This window comes from Tachyglossus aculeatus, chromosome 21 (genome assembly GCF_015852505.1).
Source record: "Tachyglossus aculeatus isolate mTacAcu1 chromosome 21, mTacAcu1.pri, whole genome shotgun sequence".
Lineage (NCBI taxonomy): Eukaryota > Metazoa > Chordata > Mammalia > Monotremata > Tachyglossidae > Tachyglossus > Tachyglossus aculeatus.
Window position 1 is genome coordinate 21368418 of NC_052086.1, and position 19901 is coordinate 21388318.

General features: G+C 43.3%; 1 protein-coding gene across 2 annotated transcripts in view; it reads left to right on the top strand.

Annotated features, from left to right (window-relative positions):
• HECTD4 (HECT domain E3 ubiquitin protein ligase 4) overlaps positions 1-19901 on the top strand; it is a 227360-nt gene that overhangs the window by 140048 nt on the left and 67411 nt on the right. For both annotated transcript variants that reach the window (XM_038763449.1, XM_038763450.1), the window contains exons 24-37: positions 561-724; positions 1215-1448; positions 3456-3648; positions 3901-4005; positions 6397-6485; positions 6880-7055; positions 8904-9039; positions 9383-9524; positions 9658-9824; positions 10512-10658; positions 10895-11079; positions 12620-12773; positions 15208-15488; positions 16531-16720. In XM_038763449.1, the coding sequence (XP_038619377.1) occupies positions 561-724; positions 1215-1448; positions 3456-3648; positions 3901-4005; positions 6397-6485; positions 6880-7055; positions 8904-9039; positions 9383-9524; positions 9658-9824; positions 10512-10658; positions 10895-11079; positions 12620-12773; positions 15208-15488; positions 16531-16720 (2363 nt within the window). The remainder of the gene's footprint in view (positions 1-560; positions 725-1214; positions 1449-3455; positions 3649-3900; positions 4006-6396; positions 6486-6879; positions 7056-8903; positions 9040-9382; positions 9525-9657; positions 9825-10511; positions 10659-10894; positions 11080-12619; positions 12774-15207; positions 15489-16530; positions 16721-19901) is intronic.

Below are 19901 nucleotides of genomic sequence, written 5' to 3' on the forward strand. Positions count from 1 at the left end.
GAGTAATGTGCTAAATTCTGAATAATGGAGGCCCACGCTACAAGCACCTCTCGCTACTTGATTCGCGAAGCCCAAAAGCTGAAAGTCTCATAGGTAACTTGGGCTGGGAACAAGACAGGAAGGCAGCGGGGTGCGGTGTGACCGCTGCTGTTTTAGCACAGAAAGGGTTTCTGGGTTTGAGGGTGAAATGCAGGTGCCAGAATTCAACAGAGGGTCATATCTGGTCTGATGCAACAGAGAGGACTTCATCCTGAGAGCCTGGGTCAGGAGACTCCAGTGGTCCTGATTTTTTTTAATCCAAATTTAATATTTGCATTTGAATCTTTAATATTGCCCTTGAGGCCTTACCCTTCATTCCCCCCGGCTAACTTCATCCACCCATGACAGCCCAAGGGCTGAGGTTCTGTTCCTAAAGGTGTTTTGTTTTTTTCCCCTGTGCTTTTAAAATCGTAACAATACTGCTAGATGCACTTTGATTGTGACCTGGAGATTGGGGAGGAATTTTATTGCCTGACTTAATGGACATTGATCAGTATGGTTTACCCCTGTCCACATTGCAGGAATCTTCAGAGGATGTGTCAGGAGGATTGCCCTTTTTGGTAGACCTGGCTTTAGGTCTGTCTGTATTAGCTTGTTCCATGTTAAGGATCTTATACAATGGACCAGAAATTACCAAAGAAGAGGAAACCTGTCAGGAGCTCCTAAGATCTAAACTTTTACAAAGGTATGAGATTTAAATACGGAGAGTTTTGCTTTTAGAGGATAGGGACTTTAATAAGAGAAGCTGCAATTTTTTGTTCTTTATCGGCAGTGATTCTGTTTGCTGCTGCAGCGAATTTTGATCAGTTGTTTTGCAGTCTCAGTGGTGAATTGCCATCCAGACAGTTAAATAAAAGCTATTGTTCCCCGAGTTTGAAGTTGTCATTTAACCTCATACATTTTCCCACAAAAAACTAGAATTACAGATTTCCAAATTCTTGTTTTCTTTTAATTTCAGGAAAAGGGTTAATATGGAATCATTTTTTAAAAGCTATTAGAGTTATGCCTATTTTGTCTTCAGTTATGGTTTCCAAGCATATTAATCCACACACCATTCTGAGAGCCACCTAAATGAGAAATTCAAGTGCTTTGGTACAATGCTTTGCACTCAGTAAATGTGATTGACTGAATGAATGAAATGCAGAGTGAGGGTAACTCTTGTTCTGTTTTCCCAGATGTCAGTGGCAAGTGGAAGCCAATGGAGTAATCTCTCCTGCTCTTACACCAAGTCCCTCGCCCCTGCCGCTTACCATAGACGAAGACCGAGAATTCACATACCCATCTGATGTCCTTGTGCCTCCAGTTGGAAATTACTTCGATCTACCTAGGATCAGGCTGCCACCCGGCATCATGATAAAGCTCAGGGAAATTTCTGGGCGGGCTAGACCTCAGTTTCGACCAAGCATAAAGTATGTCATCATATTTATGTTTCTAATCAGAATTGATTGCATTTATGAGTTGAATTAGGTCTGATCTAGTGAATCCATACTTCATTTTACATTTAGCCTGGGCGTACTTTGAATGGGTGTGAACTTTTCTGTCTGTGGAAGCACTTTGGCTCCAGGGTTTTGGTTCAAATCATTAGCATTCCTATGCTGTTAAGGAAGACCCATCAATCTTCTCCTTCAGGTTTTTTTTTCTCCCCCCAAAGAATCTTGACTCTGAGCTAAATTTTTGTTATAATTGAATGCAATTAAATATTAAGATGGATAAAATTAGTCACAGACATTCTATTTTTCTCTTATATAATTTGATAAAGCTTGAAAGCAGCCCAAGTTATTCTTCAGTGCTTGGAATCCTGGGTTAGCATAATGTTTGGAAGAGTGTCCGGCTCTTCCCTTGAAATGGAAAGATTAAATTTTTTTTGGCTTCAAACAAACAAATCCAGGATCTTTCTTCAGATGTGGAAAGCCTTCTAATAATCATCATAATAATAAAAAATCGTATTTGTTAAGTGCTTGCTATGTGCCAAGCGCTGTTCTAAGCACTGGGCTGGATCCAAGGTAATCAGGTTGTCCCACATGGGGCTTACAGTCTTAATCCCCATTTTACAGATGAGGTAACTGAGGCAAACCAAAGTTCAGTGACTTGCTCAAGGTCACACAGAAAGACAAGTGATGGAGTCAGGATTAGAACCCACGTCCTCTAAATCCCAAGCCCGTGCTCTTGTCACTAGGCCACGCTGCTTCTTCTACTTGGATAGTCCCAGGTTCAAGGGGTGGGAGGGGCCTGATAGTGCTTAGAACAGTGCTTGGCACAAAATAAGCCCTTAAGAAATACCATAATTATTATTAGTTGGGGAAGATGTGTCTTTTGGAGAACTTTTCTGCCCTGCTTCTGCACCACTAAAGCAACTGGAAAAAGTGGTGATGGTAGTAGGAAGAATATGTGTACCACTGCTGTCTTCACAGAAAAGGTCTCCCATCATCCCCTGAAAATTCTTATCTGCAGGATAAGGAACATGTTTGCTAATTCTATTGTAGTTTACTGAGTGCTTAGTACAGTGCTCTGCATATAGCGAGTGCTCAGTAAGTACCGTTGGTTGATCTGGATCCGCACTTGGCAAGAAGGTTGTACTGGACAACTAATAATCAGTTAGCCAGGTGTACCTGAGGTTTTTGTAACGTCTATCTTCTATTTTAATTCCATCCCCCAGTTCAGACCGTAAGCTGCTTGTGGGCAGCAACCGTGTCTGCCAACTCTACTGTATCGTGCTCTCCTAAGCACTTAATACAGTGTTCTACAGTAAGCGCTCAATCCACACCATGGATTTATTGATTGTCAACAGCACTGCATGGGAACTTACGGGGGAGTTCTTGAAAGAGGGAAGAGGCAGGAGGAAGGGCAGCACAGCCAGCCCTAGTTCTACTGTCAAGGCAGTGGCCTTCGTCAACCCTCTCATTATCCAGGAAATGAAAATAAATCTCTTCCCTTTATTTTCAGGAAGTTGGCTGTACTGCCTTTCCAGGATAAATTGATCTGAGTAATATTTGAGAAAGATAGGGGAGAAGATGGATGGCTTTTGAAGTACAGGGACTACAAAACAGTTTTTTCAACAGGCGTCCTTGGGTCTTTCTCACCACATCTTTATGCCCACTGCTTTTTTCCCCTCATCTTATTTTTCCAACACTGTCACAATCCTGGCTTATGTAAGCACTTTGAAGTTAGATTTTAACCTTCATGATTTTTCCCTTGCAAGCATAGTCGATAAGTTACTGCCAGCTGAACAGAAAGCCTATTCATCTTTGGGACTGTTAATCCTTTTTGAATCCAAAATAGAAAAACAAGAAAATTTCAAGGAAGGTTCTTGGCTGTGTTTTGGGTACCGGTTTAGATATAATCCATTAAAGCTTTCAACTAACCGGTGAGTTAGTAATCTGTGAGTATACCCTTGACCAGTTTCCTGTTTACTCTAGGGAGGTGATTCAACCAGATGTGATGGAAGAAATGGTAGTTTCGTGTGTTATTAAACACTTGAATTTAGTTGATGCACTGCAGTCCCTGATAAATTTCCAATATCAAGAGGAGCATGCTGAAGAGTATGATTTATTATGTAAAATTATGGGCGAGACCTTTAAAAAACTCAATGCCATGGAAAGACAGCTGCAGGTAATAAGTGCTCAGAAAGTCATTGTTCCCTGAAAGAAAAAGAGAGTGCTTTTGTGTATGCTTGAATTTTAGGCAAATTCAAACTGTTTTTGATTTAAAAGTATTATTACTGTAGATGCCAGTAATTGCTTAAATTAGTACCTTCGGTATCACTTGTTTACCATCCATTAATAATAATAATAATAATGATAATGACATTTATTAAGCACTTACTATTGACACTGAGTATCATTTTTATCCATTTGTTATTAGAGTGTTGCTGAACTGGAACAGAAATGGCAAAGTGAGGTAGATGAAGCCTTGCAAGGAAAGCTGGAAAACAATGCTCCATTCTTTTACGACTATCATTTCAATGAAGTGAGTATAGTAGTGCTTTTGGCGGAGTGTCATGATCTCTTTGTTTAGTAGAGCTTATCTGTTCATTTTCCACAGTGTGGAATTCAGCCAACCATGGGGCTTAAAGGCCTAAAAGTACCCGTAGTCGAAAAATCCGCATTTGGTTAGTACCAAGGGCTTATGGAAAAAAAGGGGATTGGGGATTACCCAGCTTCATTACACTGGGTGAAATTCAGAAAGGTTTATAGAAAACAAAACATAATGATTCAATCCTGTGTCAAGCTGACTGTACCCCAAGGATCACATTTATCATCCTCATTAGCGGTTGTGATGGTCACTGACTGCTGTAAATAATTCTGCACCATGTACATTTTTCTTTGTTTTGAAACTGACCACTTTTGCCTTAATCGTCGCGCAAACACTGCTGTAACGTTGATTGTGGTACTTTAACTGAGAGGATGACTCGACCACAGAGCCGGGGATTAGTTGGGGAATGTTATCCCTAGCCAAAGGAAACTTTAGTTATTCAAAACTGAGTGCCGTGGTTGCGAAATTGGTTCACAGAAAATTGCACTTGGTTATTCAGAGTCAAGCATATCTATTGAGTGCTTACTGTGTGCCAAGCACTATACTAAGCACTTGGGAGAGAAGAGCGCAACACCGTCGGTAGACACGTCCCCTGCCCACAGTAAGCTTACAGTCTAGAGGGGGAGATGGACATTAATGTGATTGGTAAATATTAACATTGATCAACTGTTGAGATTAATATTGACAATATTAGCTGATTACTATAAATAAATTATGGCTATGTACCTAAGGATCCCTCTTGTCTGTGGGAACCTGAGGGTGACCACCCTCTTCCCTCCTCCCCACCCCAATCCGGGCCTCCTGACTGTACCCCCTACTACTCCTGACCAAGACTGTAGCAGGGTGGCCTAGTGGAAAGTGCCCGGGCTTGGGAGTTAAGGGACCTGGGTTCTATTCATGGCTCTGCCACTTGTCTGCTGTGTGACCATGGGCAAGTCACTTGACTTTTGTATGCCTCAGTTACCTCATCTGTAAAATGGGGATTAAGACCGTGGGACAGGGACAGTGTACAACCTAACTAGTTTGTATCTACCCCCACGCTTAGTACAGTGTCTGATGCCTAGTCAATCCTTAACAAATACCATTTAGAAAAAATAAATGCCCTGGGGCTGATGGTGAGTGAATATCAAGTGCTTAAAGGAAGCAAATCCAAGGGCAATACAGAAAGGAGAGAAGGTAAGGGTAAATGAAGGCTTAGGATGTGAAGGATGTGATTTTAAAAAGGTTTTGAAGTGGGGAGAGTGGTGGTCTGTCAGATATGAAGAAGGGAGGGAGGGAGTTCCAGGCCAGAGGGGGGATGTGAGCAATGGGTCAGCAGCGAGATAGTCGAGATCAAGGTAAAGTGAGTTAGTTGGTTTTACAGTGACGTAAGTGGGCTAGGTTGTAGTAGGGTATTAGTGAGGAAAAGTAGAAAAGGGTAAGCTGATTGAGTACTTTATCAATCAATCAATGGTATTTATTGAGTGTTTACTATGTGCAGAGCATGGTACTAAGAGTACAAAGCAATAGAGTTGGCAGGCATGTTCTCTTCCCACAATGAGCTTACAGTCTAGAGGGGGAGAAGACAATGGAAAGGAGTTTCTGTTTGATCTTTTAGACTGTGAGCCCACTGTTGGGTAGGGACTGTCTCTATATGTTGCCAATTTGTACTTCCCAAGCGCTTAGTACAGTGCTCTGCACATAGTAAGCGCTCAATAAATACGATTAATGATGATGATGATGTGGAGGTGGATGGGCGACCACTGGAGGTTCTTGAGAAGTAGGAAAACGTGGGCTGGACTTTTTTTTTTTTTCGAAAAATGTTCTGGGCAGGAGAGTGAAGTTTGGACTAGAGTGGGGAGGGACAGGAGGTGGGGAGGTCAGCAAGGAGGCTGATGCAGTAATCAAGGTGGGAGAACTGGTGAGAAAACCCTAATGGGCGAGGGAACTGTAATTTTGCATTATACAATTTAAAATAGACTAGATTTCTAAAAAGTATTATAAAATACCAGCATTAAAAAAATAAGCATCAAATTCATCTGCAATTTCTTGCTTTTTTTAATTATCCATTTCTTTATAAAGACCTTGAAGAGGCTGATGTCTTCAGTTCCGTTCCCTTTTCAAAAAATGACAAAAATTATGTTGATTAATATTCACTTGAAACCATCACCAGGCCACTTACTGATCATTAGCATGTCAGTGGACATGCCAGTTATAGCCTAGAAAATGAACACAAAGGATACTGTTCCCCCACCACATCTTGATCAGGACACTTTAAATGTATTCAGAAGTACCCAATTTCACTGATTCCAGGCATCATCTTTTCTTGAATCATTCTCTCTTTAGAACAAAATGAAAGAATTAGAACTTTTATGTTCAATGAAGGAAGTCTCCTTTGATGGAAGTGATCTTGAGAATATGGTCCTGTCACTGAGGTTAGTAATGTTCAAAAAAAGAAAAGAAAGTAAGTTGAATTTATTAATTGGACTTGAGAATTGGCCAGAAGTTGAGAAAATGTATGTTAATAGCTTTCTGTATTTTATCTTATTCAAAGAGTACTAGTCAGATTTCGATAAGCTTTCTAATATGAAACCACCGTTTTACTCCTGGTGTCAGAAGATGGAATAAACTGGGAGTCATGACTTTTTAATTTGAGACAAAAGTAGATGACTGCTTACTGTCCTGCAATTATTGAAAGTACTAGAAATATCACTAGGTGATATTTTAATTTATCTTCTTCTGCTCTCAAAATGACCTCTCTATCCTAGAATCCATTGTGACATAAAATGTGCTTCAGAACAGCTAAATTGCCGTTATTTATTCTTATAGAGAGAAGTTTCTACAAGAAGTGAATTCTCTTATTCAGAAACCCTCACATCCAATGGCTAAGACTAAAACGTTGGTTAAGAGTCTGATGAACAGAGCAGAACTGCTGTTGCATGTGACAATTGCAGCCCAGTCTAGCCTCACAAGAAGCATATCAGGCACCCCAGCTGAAACACCAGGTACTGGCTACAAATAACTTGTCGCATGACACTCTGGCTTCATTTGCTCTGAAGTTATAGGTACTTATTTTTTATTTATTTTCTTATGGCGGCTCTAATCGTCTCTTACCAGGGTTTTGGGATTCCCTCCTGATTTCTTCTTTTCACTTTCTCCATTGTCTACCTAAATTAGACGGAGATTATTGACTTGATACTTTGCAAGTATTTTACAAGAGAGCGTGTATATTTGTCCCGAAAAACAGGGGCCGAAATATCTCTGTATATTTGGATTCTCTGCCCAACTTGTATGTTGCCAACTTGTACTTCCCAAGCGCTTAGTACAGTGCTGTGCACACAGTAAGCGCTCAATAAATACGATTGAATGACTGAATGAATGCCCAATCTCAGCCTTATGGTGTCATGGCTGCTCTGGAGAAAGGAGGAAACATGGCACTGGGCAATTCCATTCCGTTATTACTGTTCACTGCCTCTATTTTTTGTTGTTGTTGTATTTTTTTTTTCAGGGTTTGGGAGGCAGGGTTGTTTTTGATGTTTTGTTTGTTTGTTTTTGGACGTGCCACCACTAACTTCTTGTCCCCTCAATGGAAATTGTGTTAAAATATTTTGAGTTACATAAGCCACATTTCAAAAAACAGGGATTCGGTAAATTCCTAAAATTAGGAGCTGCCCAAATCTAGGTTTTTACCTGACTAGATTTCAGTTAGATGCAGCATGAAACATCCCCCTAAGGAAAATTTCACTGAGCACATCATTTTTAAGTTAGCTTTGCCTGAACATATTCAGTTATAATCCTCCATTTAATCTTTAAGTAGGCTAAAAAGATTTATCTGTAGCAAAACTCAATAGTTTGTTAGTTATGACTACTGTACAAATTCAACTCAAAAGCATATATTTTTCTTATCGAAGGCCATCAATCAGTAGTATTTTTTGAACAACTATGAGCAAAATTCTGATGTAGGGAGTAGAGAAGCAGCATGACTCAGTGGCAAGAGCCTGAGCTTGGGAGTCAGAGGTCGAGGGTTCTAATCTCGACTCCACCGTTTGTCTGCTGTGTGACTTTGGGCAAGTCACTTCACTTCTCCGTACCTCAGTCCCTTCATCTGTATAAGGGGGATGAAGACTGCGAGCCCCCAGTGGGACAACCTGATTACCTTGTAAACCACCCCACCCCCGCGCTTAGAACAGTGCTTGGCACATAGTAAGCACTTAACAAATGCCATCATTATTATTATTATTATTATTATTGTTGGGGAATAACAATAGAAGTAAAAGACGAGATTCCCCACCCTCAAGAAGCTTGTGATTTAATAAGCCAGAGGTAATTAGATTTGAAGTGTCAGAGAAACTAGGAAAAGGTCACCTAAAGAAAAAGTGATCTGTCCTTAATTATTTACAATTTTGGGGGTCGTTAAAATGGCTTACTCTGCCATTTCTTGCTTGTAATAAGTGAAAAGTGATATTTCATGGAATTAAATATTCCATTCTCAGTCTTTTCGTGACCTAAAATGCAAAAAAAAATCCATGGTGATTAAGAGCTGGAAACTGATTTTTGGGAATTGCAGTTCAGAAAACACTTCAGAGGTGAAAATCGTGATACCTGCTGGTACCATCTAGAATGCCACAAATTTGTAGCATGGCAAGTTGCATTTCTTTTCTGTTGGGTACCTTTATTGTATCCATAAGCCTTACAAATGTTCATTTACACCCGTATCTCTCTCCCACCCTAGACTGTAAGCTCACTGTGAGCAGGGGTGGTGTCTTGTATTCTCTCAAGTGCTTTGTACAGTGCTCTGCACACAGTAGGTACTCAAGAAATACAGTTAAGTCATTGTGTTTCATTCATTCCAGCATGTAAGTCAGCATCGGAAACAAAGGTGATATCGCCTGTTATCCGGCAGCCCGTCTTTCTCCGCAGCATGTCAGCTCCTTCTGACCTGGAAATGATCGGCAACGAAGATTTGGAATTTACTAGGTCAAATCAGAGGTAAGTGGCCATTAGGCCACAGTGATGTAGTTAGTGTAGAGAAGCAACGTGACCTAGCGTGTAGATCCCGGGCCTGAGAGTCAGAAGGACCTGGGCTCTAATCTCGGTCTGCCACTTGTCTGCTGTGTGACCTTGGGCGAGTCTCTTCCCTCATCTCTTACCTCATCTGTAAAATGGGGATTAAGACTATGAGCCCTATGTGGGCCAGGGACTAAGTCCAACTCAATTACCTGGTGTCTACCCCAGCGCTTAGTTCAGTGCCTGGTGCATAGTAAGCACTTCACAGTTATCACTGTTATTTACATTTCTTCTCTCTTTGCTTTAATCCAATATTTCTGCACAGGCGGCGCCACGTTACCAGCCATCGCAGCAGCTCTTTTACTCTCCTCCAGTCATTGGCCATAGAAGACAGCAGAGACAAGCCCACGTACAGCGTCTTGCTAGGACAGCTCTTTGCTTTCATTGGGACAAACCCCGACCAAGCAGTATGTGTCAGTTTATTCACTACATCATCAAACCCAAAGAGGTGCTGATGAAGGGACTTTAGAAGGGACCAGCCACCATCTTATCACTAAGAAATTTCTCTCTCTCTCTCTCTCTTTCTCTCTCTCTTTCCAGGTTTCCAGTAGCAGTTTTCTCTTAGCTGCTCAGACCAGGTGGCGGCGTGGGAATACCCGGAAGCAGGCCCTAGTACACATGAGAGAGCTGCTGACAGCCGCGGTTCGAGTCGGGGGAGTAACACATCTCGTTGGGCCGGTAACCATGGTTCTTCAAGGAGGCCCTAGGTTGGTTGTTTCTCTGAAGTTTTGCCGTGGGCCAACTTGAGGTCCCTGCCCGGAATGTACCCAGTAAATCCTGAGCCACCACTAAAGTCTGACCCCGAGGAGGCCACTGGAGAAGAAATACCCAAACTGTAGCATCTGCTATCGTAGAGCAGGTTTTCAGCTTATTTTCTAACCGTGACTCTTCACGCAGACGCTTGCAGGCAAGAAGCCCAGTGGAGTTTTTCATACCAGCTTCCCACTGGCCTTTAAAGACTTCCTGGCAGTGGCAGAAAAATTACTTCCAAAATAAAGCCTAAACAACAGCTTATATATTTTCAGCTTTTCTCCTTTCCCCTGCAAGTACTAGCAGCTTCTTTGGGAACAACGCTCACAGAGAATCACTGGCTTATATATGGAGCAAAGTGTAAATTAGGGTTCCAGGGAACCTCCCTTCTGAAGCAGTGTGAAATCGTACAAGTGGTTTCACTTTGGGGTTAGCTAATGATAATCCCTCTAGAAATTTGGCTCCTTATTCGTTTTTGAGAATTGAGGGAGGGGGAAGCTTGTACTCTTCAAAATTAATGTGTTTCATAATTTCTGCTTATAATTTCTCACAGAAACTCTGGTTTTTCCCCAGGAAATAGTCAGATAGCTATATTAAAAATTACATGGTCTAACAAATCTGTGTTTCTGTTGCTATTTCCATAGAATTGAAGAATTAACGTGCGGAGGGATGGTTGAACAGGTTCAGGAAGCTTTTGGAGAGACCATGACTTCTGTGGTTACATTGTGTGCTCGTTATCCTATTGCTTGTGCGAACAGCATTGGCCTCTTGTGTACCATACCCTACACAAGGTAAAATCCCTCTACACCAAACAGTCTTCCGTTATAGTTACGCCCTCATATCGCCCAAGAGGTGACTGAAATCTTCTCTTCTTTTGAGTGAGGGAGGGTCTCCTAGAAAACCTCTTTTCAGTTTTTCTCTTCACTTCAGTGAGACCGTTTCTGGTGGGAGAAGTTAGGAGGAGGGGTTCTGTTGAGGGTTAAAAAGTTATGGGACTCTAGCTGAACCTTCTCCCTCCCTCATGTAGGAGTGAAGAGAAGTGCCTGGTCCGTAGTGGCCTCGTCCAACTCATGGACCGACTCTGTAGCTTAAGCAGTCAGACGGAATGCAGCTCCAACGAAAAACAGACGAAGAAACAGAAAGTGGCCACCATGGCTTGGGCTGCTTTCCAGGTCCTGGCCAATCGCTGTGTTGAGTGGGAAAAAGAAGAAGGTGAGGATCTTGTCACCAGAGATCATCCAGATCTTTGCAGTTTTTCAAAACGCATTGGATGTACACGACCGATATTTTCAGGAGGCCAAAATACATCTGGTTCAGCCCATTCCCTCTTCTGATTTTATGACAACCGCTAAGGTAACTTATCTTTTTAAGGGGGTCTCAAGGATCCAAAAGAGTTACCTCATCCCCAGAAGGTGAGCAACTTATCTCTTTAGGAGGAGCAGACCAGTATTTTTAACATGACATAAAATTAACATTTCAAAGGGAGTAATTTCAAGCTAATTTCTAGTATTCCTCAAAGAAAATGCTGTATTCCCAAAATCCTCACTAGGAGATTTGGGAGCAAATTGGAATCCTATTGATTAGGATCTTGGATGTTTTCATTGAGTCCATTTTTGCTTTAAATTTTCATCGTTTTCATCAAAACAGCTAGTTGCCCTGGCCAAAAGGTGACCAATTCACCCTATCAGGGAAAATCTATAATTGCTTTGTGTTTGTTTATAAAGGAACTACATTACCTGAAATACTCCTCTTTAAACCTTTGACTTTTTCATTTAATATTGATATTTCTGATGTGTGGTATGTCATATTTAGTGAATAGACCCCAATTCATAGATTATAAAATGGTGGCATGGGAGGGCTAGTGCTAAAAGTGGGAAAAAAAATCTACCTCGTTCGCTGGCAGCCCCTGCTGCTCCATTGGCAAACAGTCAATCCGTGGTATTTATTAAGCGCTTACTAGGTGCAGAGCACTGTTCTAAGCGCTTGGGAGAGTACAGTGCAGCAGAATTAGCCGACACGTTCCCTGCCCATAGTGAGCCTCCAGGCATTTCCAGGGCAGTCTGGGAGCAGGGGTGGCAGCAGCTCTACCCAGCTCTGCCCATTGCCAGCTGTGTGACTTTGGGCAAGTCACTTAACTTCTCTGTGCCTCAGTTCCCTCATCTGTAAAATGAGGATTAAGACTGTGAGCCCCACGTGGGACAACCTGATCACCTTGTATCCCCCCAGCGCTTAGAACAGTGCTTTGCACATAGTAAGCGCTTAACAAATGCCATAATAATAATAATAATAATTAGGGTAGCCAACCACTGAAGAAAACCTCAGGCCTCAGAGTGGAGCAAAATGGGAGAGGTGCAACTGCAGCTGCTGTTAGACTGTGAGCCCACTGTTGGGTAGGGACTGTCTCTATATGTTGCCAATTTGTACTTCCCAAGCGCTTAGTACAGTGCTCTGCACACAGTAAGCGCTCAATAAATACGATTGATGATGATTGATGATGTCCAAAGGCAGCGAACAGCAGGACAGGGGCGGGGGGCTAGGCAGTGCAACCCCGCCTGGCTGGCCCCACCTCAGGAACCCCTTTCCGTGGCTTTTTCTTATATCAGAGTCAAGTTCGGGCCAGCTCTGACATGCCTCCAGCCCCGATGAGGGCTTTAGAAAAGCTGGCATGTACAAAGCTGATCAATTTTCCATTGCCACAGGACTTGGGGTCTGTTGCTTTTTCACCCTGAGCATTCTTTCCTCACCCCCGAAGGTGGTTCCACGGAGGCCGTCCACTCTGGGTTGGCCCGACAAGTGTCCAGCCTACTCACCAACCACCTCGCTCGAGCTACCGAGTGCTGCGGCAACCAGGCTGCTGGAAATGATGCCCTACAAGATGTCCTTAGCCTCCTGAACGATCTCTCAAGGTATTGGAGGCTGCAGACTTAGCTTTTTTCATTGTTTCTGAACGATCTGGGTAACTCTTCCGAGTGATTCGAAAGCGGTTCACTTTCTAAACGGAAAATTGTTGAAGAGATTCATTCTCTCCAGTCACCATTTGTGTTAGTCCTAAAAAGACAAATCCCTAACTCTCGTAGGAATTTCAGGTAACGTATTTGAAACCCAGCTTTAGAAAGCTTTGCTTCACGTAGGCATAATAGGTGCCCAGATCAACACAAAAAGGGCCAGTGATTCAGAAGGAAAGCAGTGGCTTGAACAGAGTTAAAAGGAAGAGGGAAATGGGGCTGACCCAGACAGGAAGGGAGGGAGTAGCATAGAAAGACAGGAAAGGCAACTCTCAAACCAAGAGTGAAGCAGGGTGGCCTAGTGGAAAACGCTTGGGTTTGGGCGTCAGGGAACCTAGGTTCTAATCCCAGTTCCGCCACTTGCCTCCTTATGCAAATCACTTCTCTGTGCCTTGGTTTTCTCATCTGTAAAATGGGAATTAAATGCCTGGTCTCCCGTCCCCTTGATCTGTCAGCCCTGTGTGGGACAAGGACTGTGCCCAATCTGATCATCTTGTCTCTACCCTGGCTGGAGCGTAGTAAGCACTTCACAAAGACCATAATTATTATTACCAAAATTTACCTGGACTGCTGTGCCGTCTCCCTGCTGTCTCCACTGCCTCCGAGGGAGCGACAGGGTCCAAAAGCAATTTCTGTGGGAGTTAGGGCTGAAGTTTCAGCGTGGGATGTTGGATAGCTGTGAAGGCGTGCATAATCAACCGTTTCACCCTAGCCTCACTACTCCTGGGGATGGGGAGAAGCAGTGAAGGGAGGCAGGAGGAATCAATTTTGGTTCCTAACCTGCCCAGTGAGTCATTGCTCAGAAGTTGTCTGCAAAGTGTTGACATTCCCTTCTTTGTCTATTAGGTTAAAGACCAACTTTGGAGCATTAGTAATTAACTTTTTCTCACCCATCTTAAGATGATTTTATGTTTGTAATGGAAGAGAGATGTTGCCAAAATGAGACCTCCTTACTACCCTAAAGCTGACTATTCTACTTTCCTATTTTGAGGGGTGGTATTTTCTCTTAGGGAAATGTTAGATACCTAGTTGTAACAATTCTAAAACCGCAGTGGTCTATAAAAGCAGCATGACGTAGCGGATAGATCAAGAGCCCGGGAGTCAGAAAGTCATGGGTTCTAATCCTGCCTCGGCCATTTGTCTGCTGTGTGACCTCTGGCAAGTCCTTCAGGTACCCATCTGCAAGATAGGGGTTGAGATTGTGAGCGCCACGTGGGACGGCGACTGTCCAACCCGATTTACTTGTATCCACCCCAGCACTTAGTACAGTGCCTGGCATATAGTAAGCGCTTAACAAATACTACAATTATTGTTGTTAATTATTACAAAAAGGTCATTTGGGCGTGATAGAAAAGTGAGTGTGCGTATGTTTAAAAGGGAAAAAATATATAGAACTGAACACATCATTGCTGGCTTGTCAGCTTTAGTGCTCGCTCAATTAATGGCATAGAGCACTGGACTAAGCATTTGGGAAAGTTCAATAGAGTAGCTGAACTATAATCTGAACTGTTGAACTGGATTTATTTTGAGTAGTTCCATGAATTTTACCTTGTTCTGGAGCTGTCCACTCTCTCCCCTTCAGTGCTTAGTACAGTGCTTGGCACACAGTAAGCGCTTTCCAAATACCATCGTTATTATTTCACCAGTTCTGTAAATTGAGGAGGCTGAGGTGTTCAAATAATGTTTCTGCACCTGTGAAAAGCTATGAAGAGCAGCATGGCGTAGTGGAAAGGGCTTAGGGTTGGGAATCGGAGAAAGAACTGGGTTCTAATTCCAGTTTCACCGTCCTTCTGCTGGTCACTTCACTTTTTTGTGCTTCAATTCCTTCATCTGCAAAAATGGACATTTAATACCTGTTCTCCCTCCTACTTTGACTGTGAATCCATGTGGGACCTGATTATCTTGCATCCACCCCAGCGCTTAGTACATTGTTTGGTACATAGTAAACGCTTAACAGATACCACATTCATGCCCTTAGAGATCGGGATGTAAAACTTTGTTATCAGGTTCTTCTCCACAGAACTGTTGGGGTGCTGAAAAAGAATAATCAGAGCTTTTTGATCGTGTTATTTAGTAATGCCGTCATATTGATTTATTCCTAGCTTTAACATTAATTTGATGTCTTCAACTGGCTAGATCCTTAGAATTGAAAGTCCGAGGGAGAATTTCACAATTGGAAATTTTCACTGGAGTTTTTTTAAATGAGTTTTCTTTCATCATGGAAGTCCTCAAACCAGAAGAAACTGCCCTGGTGACTGTTTGACCGGACCCTTGAGTAGGTGATTTGCTGGAAGTATAAAATGTAGAGTTCTGTCCCATCTCCTCTTCTTTGCAGGAGTCACATTGGTAAAGCAATCCTCAGCCAACCAGCTTGTGTGTCCAAACTCCTTTCACTTCTGCTTGACCAGCGCCCTTCTCCGAAACTGGTCCTGATTATCCTTCAGCTGTGCCGGGCAGCCCTGCCTCTTATGAGCGTAGAAGACTGTGGAAATGTGGAGCTCCCTCCCTGGAGTTACTCTGTGCCCTCTTTAAATAGCGAACAAGATGATCCCAGTGATCCGGCTTCCAAGATAGCGTCATTACTCTTAGCCAAACTGGCCGATTATGTGGTCCCAGGTAAGGGCCTGTTGAGCAGTTGAGTCAGGAGGACCTAGATCCTAAACGTGGCTCTGCCACTGGTCTGCCGTGGGACTTTGGGCAGGCCTTCCGACTTCTGTGTGCCTCGCTTACCTCATCTGTAAAATGGGGGATTAAGACTGTGAGCCCCACGTGGGACAGGGACTATGTCCGACCTGATAACACAGCGCTTAGAACAGTGCTTGACACATAGTAAGCGCTTGACAAATCCCATAGTCATAATAGTGGTGCGTATACTGAAGGCACGTCTCCTCCAAGAGGCCTTCCTGGACTAAGCCCCACTTTTCCTCATCTCCCACTTCCTTCTGCGCCGCCCTGACGTGCTCCCTTTGCCCCACAGCACTTATGTACATATCTGTAATTGTATTTATTTGTATTCATGTCTGTCTCCCCGACTCTAGACTGTAAGCTCGTCGTGAGCAGGGAATGTGATTGTTTGTTGTTGTATTGTACTCTCCCAAGCGCTTAGCACAGTGCTCTGCACACAGTAAGTGCTCAATAAATATGATTAAATGAATGAATTTAGTCCAGATAATGCACTCAGTTCGCATTTAACCCAGGGGTAACATTTCTGGTGATCCCCCAAATTAGGGAAAACTGGCACTGCTAATAATAATAGTAACGATTATGGTATTTGTTAAGCGCTTACTATGTGCCAGGCACTGTACTAAGCGCTAGAGTATGCACACCTGGATCGGCTCTGCGGACATGCGTTTGACCTTTTTTTTTTTTTTTTTTTTGATGTTGTAATCACATTTTACCCCGATATATACACTTTGTGGGAAACGTATTCCCGGTTTCTCTGTCAGCGTTCTGTCCAAAGCACGTAATACAAACCCACATTTTGGAAGAACTGACTGCACTGGATGCCATTTTTATCTTATCTGAAACCAGGGTAGTAATAGAAGAGCCAGAAAAAAGAGAAAGCATTCTAATGCTAAAGCTTTCTAAGCATGGGGGAACAGACTTAAAGGAGCAGCATTTGAATCATTTCTTACTGGCCTTTGCGTTTTGTCTGAAGGTTGTCAGACGGTTCTTTCACCCACTGCTTCTGAACCCGATACCACTTTGGCCAAAGCCAGTCCAAAAAATTCCATAAAAGGAGACAAAGATCCCGGAGAGGAGAGTGAAGCAGTCGATGGTAAACTTTCTATTTTTATTCACAAGCGAGAGGATCAGTCATCCCATGAAGTTCTTCAGCCGCTACTGAGGTAAATTAACAGTATCATCGAGGGGTGCTGTTGAGAATTTGGTTTTATTAGAAATATTTATGGGAGGACTTGGACTGTGGAAAAAGAATAACGGAACAAAAGCAAAATACGTTTTTAGTGGCATTAATGTATCTTAACTACTGGCTTCAGTTAGACCCAGTATATTTTAGAGGTAATGTTTTGGTGAAAATACAGAGCAGAAATGATTAGGGAACAAGAGAAGCAGCGTGGCTCAGTGTAAAGAGCCCGGGCTTCGGAGACAGAGGTGATGGGTTCAAATCCCAGCTCCGCCACTTGTCAGCTGTGTGACTTTGGGCAAGTCACTTAACTTCTCTGGGCCTCAGTTCACTCATCTGTAAAATGGGGATGAAGACTGTGAGCCCCAGGTGGGGCAACCTGATCACCTTGTATCCCCCAGCGCTTAGAACAGTGCTTTGCACATAGTAAGTGCTAAACAAATACCATTATCCTTCGCTTCACTGATCTCCCTTCGTCTAGCCGCTCCCCTCTGAAGTCCAAACTTCACTCTGCTGTTGCTTCAAGCTCACGGTGGGCAGGGAACGTGTCCATCAACTCTTTTATATTGTAACTTCCCTATCAGTTAGTACAGTGCTCTCCACACCATAAATGCTTGATAGATTTGATTGGTTGCCCAGTCTAATCCCTGCTCTGCACATGTCTGCTCTTGTAACCTTAGACCAGTCACTTAGCTTCTCCGTGCCTCAGTTACCTCATCTATAAAATGAGGATTAAGGTTGTGAGCCCCTTGAGGGACATGGACTACATCCAACCTGATGAACGTGTATCTACTCCAGTGCTTAGTACAGTGCCTGTCATGTAACAAATACCATTAAACACAGTATTTTTTAAAAATGTCTTTTTGTACACATCTCTCTATTACTCAAAAACCTCCCCTCAGCGTGGCTCAGTAGAAAGAGCACGGGCTTTGGAGTCAGAGGTCATGGGTTCAAATCACGGCTCCGCCAGTTGTCAGCTGTGTGACTTTGGGCAAGTCACTTAACTTCTCTATGCCTCAGTTACCTCATCTGTAAAATGGGGATTGAGTCTGTGAGCCCCACTTCGGACAACCTGATCACCTTGTAACCTCCCCAGTGCTTAGAACAGTGCTTTGCACGTAGTAAGTGCTTAATAAATGCCATTTTAAAAAAAAAAACCTATCATTCAGTAAATCCTGTTTACCATGTGCTTCCTGTGTGTAGAGCACTGTACTCAGGGCTGGAGGGAGTGCAATATAACGGAGTTGGTAGACGCGTTCCCTGCCCACAGTGAGCTTACTACATCGAGCAGAAACTCCCACCCATTGGTTTTAAGGCACTCAATCAACTCTCTCCTTCCTACTTTTCCATTCTCTTCTCCCACTACACCCCAACACTTCCTTCTCAATCTGACCTGTTCATTGTGTCTTGTTCTCATCCCTCCCACCATCACCATTATGCCCTCCCCCTCTCTAGACTGGGGATTCCTCTCCCCTGAAACTCAGTCATTCAGTTGTACTTATTGAGCGCTTACTGTATGAAAAGCACTGTCCTAAGCGCTTGGGAGAGAACAGCATGGCAACAGACACATTCCTGCCCACAATGAGCTCACAGTCAAAATGGGGAGGCAGACATTAATATAAGTAAATAAATTACAGATATATACATATATGCTGTGGGAATGGGAGGGATGATATATGAAGGTGCAAGTAAGAACTGCACAGAAGGGAGTGGGAGAAGAGGAGAGGAGAGCTTAGTCAGAGCCTAGTCTTGGAGGAGATGTTCCTTCAATAAGGTTTCGAGGTGGAGGAGAGCAGTTATCAATGTTAGGAGGGAAGGTGTTCCATTCATTCATTCCTTAATCATTCAGTTGTATTGAGCGCTTACTGTGTGCAAGCACTGTATTAAGCGCTTGGAAAGTACAGTTCAGCAACAGAGAGAGATAATCCCTGCCCACAACGGGCTCACGGTCTTGAAGTGGGGAGCCAGACATCAAAACAGATAAACAGGCATCAATAGCATCAATAAATAGAAATATATATATATATATATATATATTAACACACGCACACACACAAACGCACATCAAAACAAGTAAGCAGGCATTAATATAAATAAATAGAATTATAGATATGTACATATACACAAGTGCTGTGGGGTGGGGAGGGGGTGTAGAGCAGAGGGAGCGAGTTGGGACAACGGGGAGTGGAGGGGGAGCTAAGGAAAAAGGGGGCTTAATCTGGGAAGGCCTCTTGAGGAGGTGAGTCTTCAATGGAGCTTTGAAGCAGGAAAGTATGATTGGCGGATTTGAGGAGGTAGGGCATTCCAGGCCAGGGGTCGATGGTGGGACAGGCGAGAACAAGGCCCAGTGAGAAGGTTTAGCACCAGAGGAGTGGAGAGTGCGAACTGGGCTGTAGAAGGAGAGCAGGGAGGTGAAAAGGAAGGGGCAAGGTGATGGAGAGCTTTGAAACCAATAGTGAGGGGTTTTTGCTTGATACGGAGGTTGATAGGCAACCACTGGAGATTTTTGAGGGGGCGGGGGTGACATGCCCAAAACGTTTCTGTGGAAAGATAATCTGGGCAGGAGAGTGAAGTATAGACTGAAGTGGGGAGAGACAGGCGGTCGGGAGATCAGAAAGGAGACTGATTCAGTAATCCAGTCAGGATAGGATGAGCGATTGTGCTCCAGGCCAGAGGTAGGACTGGGCAAGAAGTTGGTGGCGAGGTAGGTGAGATCGAGGTACAGTGAGAAGTGAAGTGAAGTGTGTGGGCTGGGTTAGTGTGGTAGGAGAGGGCAAGGTGATTAAGTGCTTCAAAGCCAATGGGGAAAACTAACAGACCACAGATCTCTCCAGCCTCAAACCCCTCCAGAAATCCCATTATATCGCCCCGGTTGCTTTTGCACTTCTGTGCCAACTGACCAAGAACTCCCAACCTCCCGTAATACTTGCGTACATAAATCTCACCCTATTACTAAATCTTGTCCTCTTGGATTTGAGAACTTAAACATAGGAGTACTTTAGTTGTGTTCCCTCCACACAACTTCTCCTGTGTTCAAGAACTCAAGTAGTATATTTTTTGCTCCCATCTGCAAATTATTTTAATTAATAACGTCTGTCTCCTCTACAACTCCCCGAGGGTAGGGACCTTATCTTCTAACTCTATTATCTTCTCCCAAGCACTTA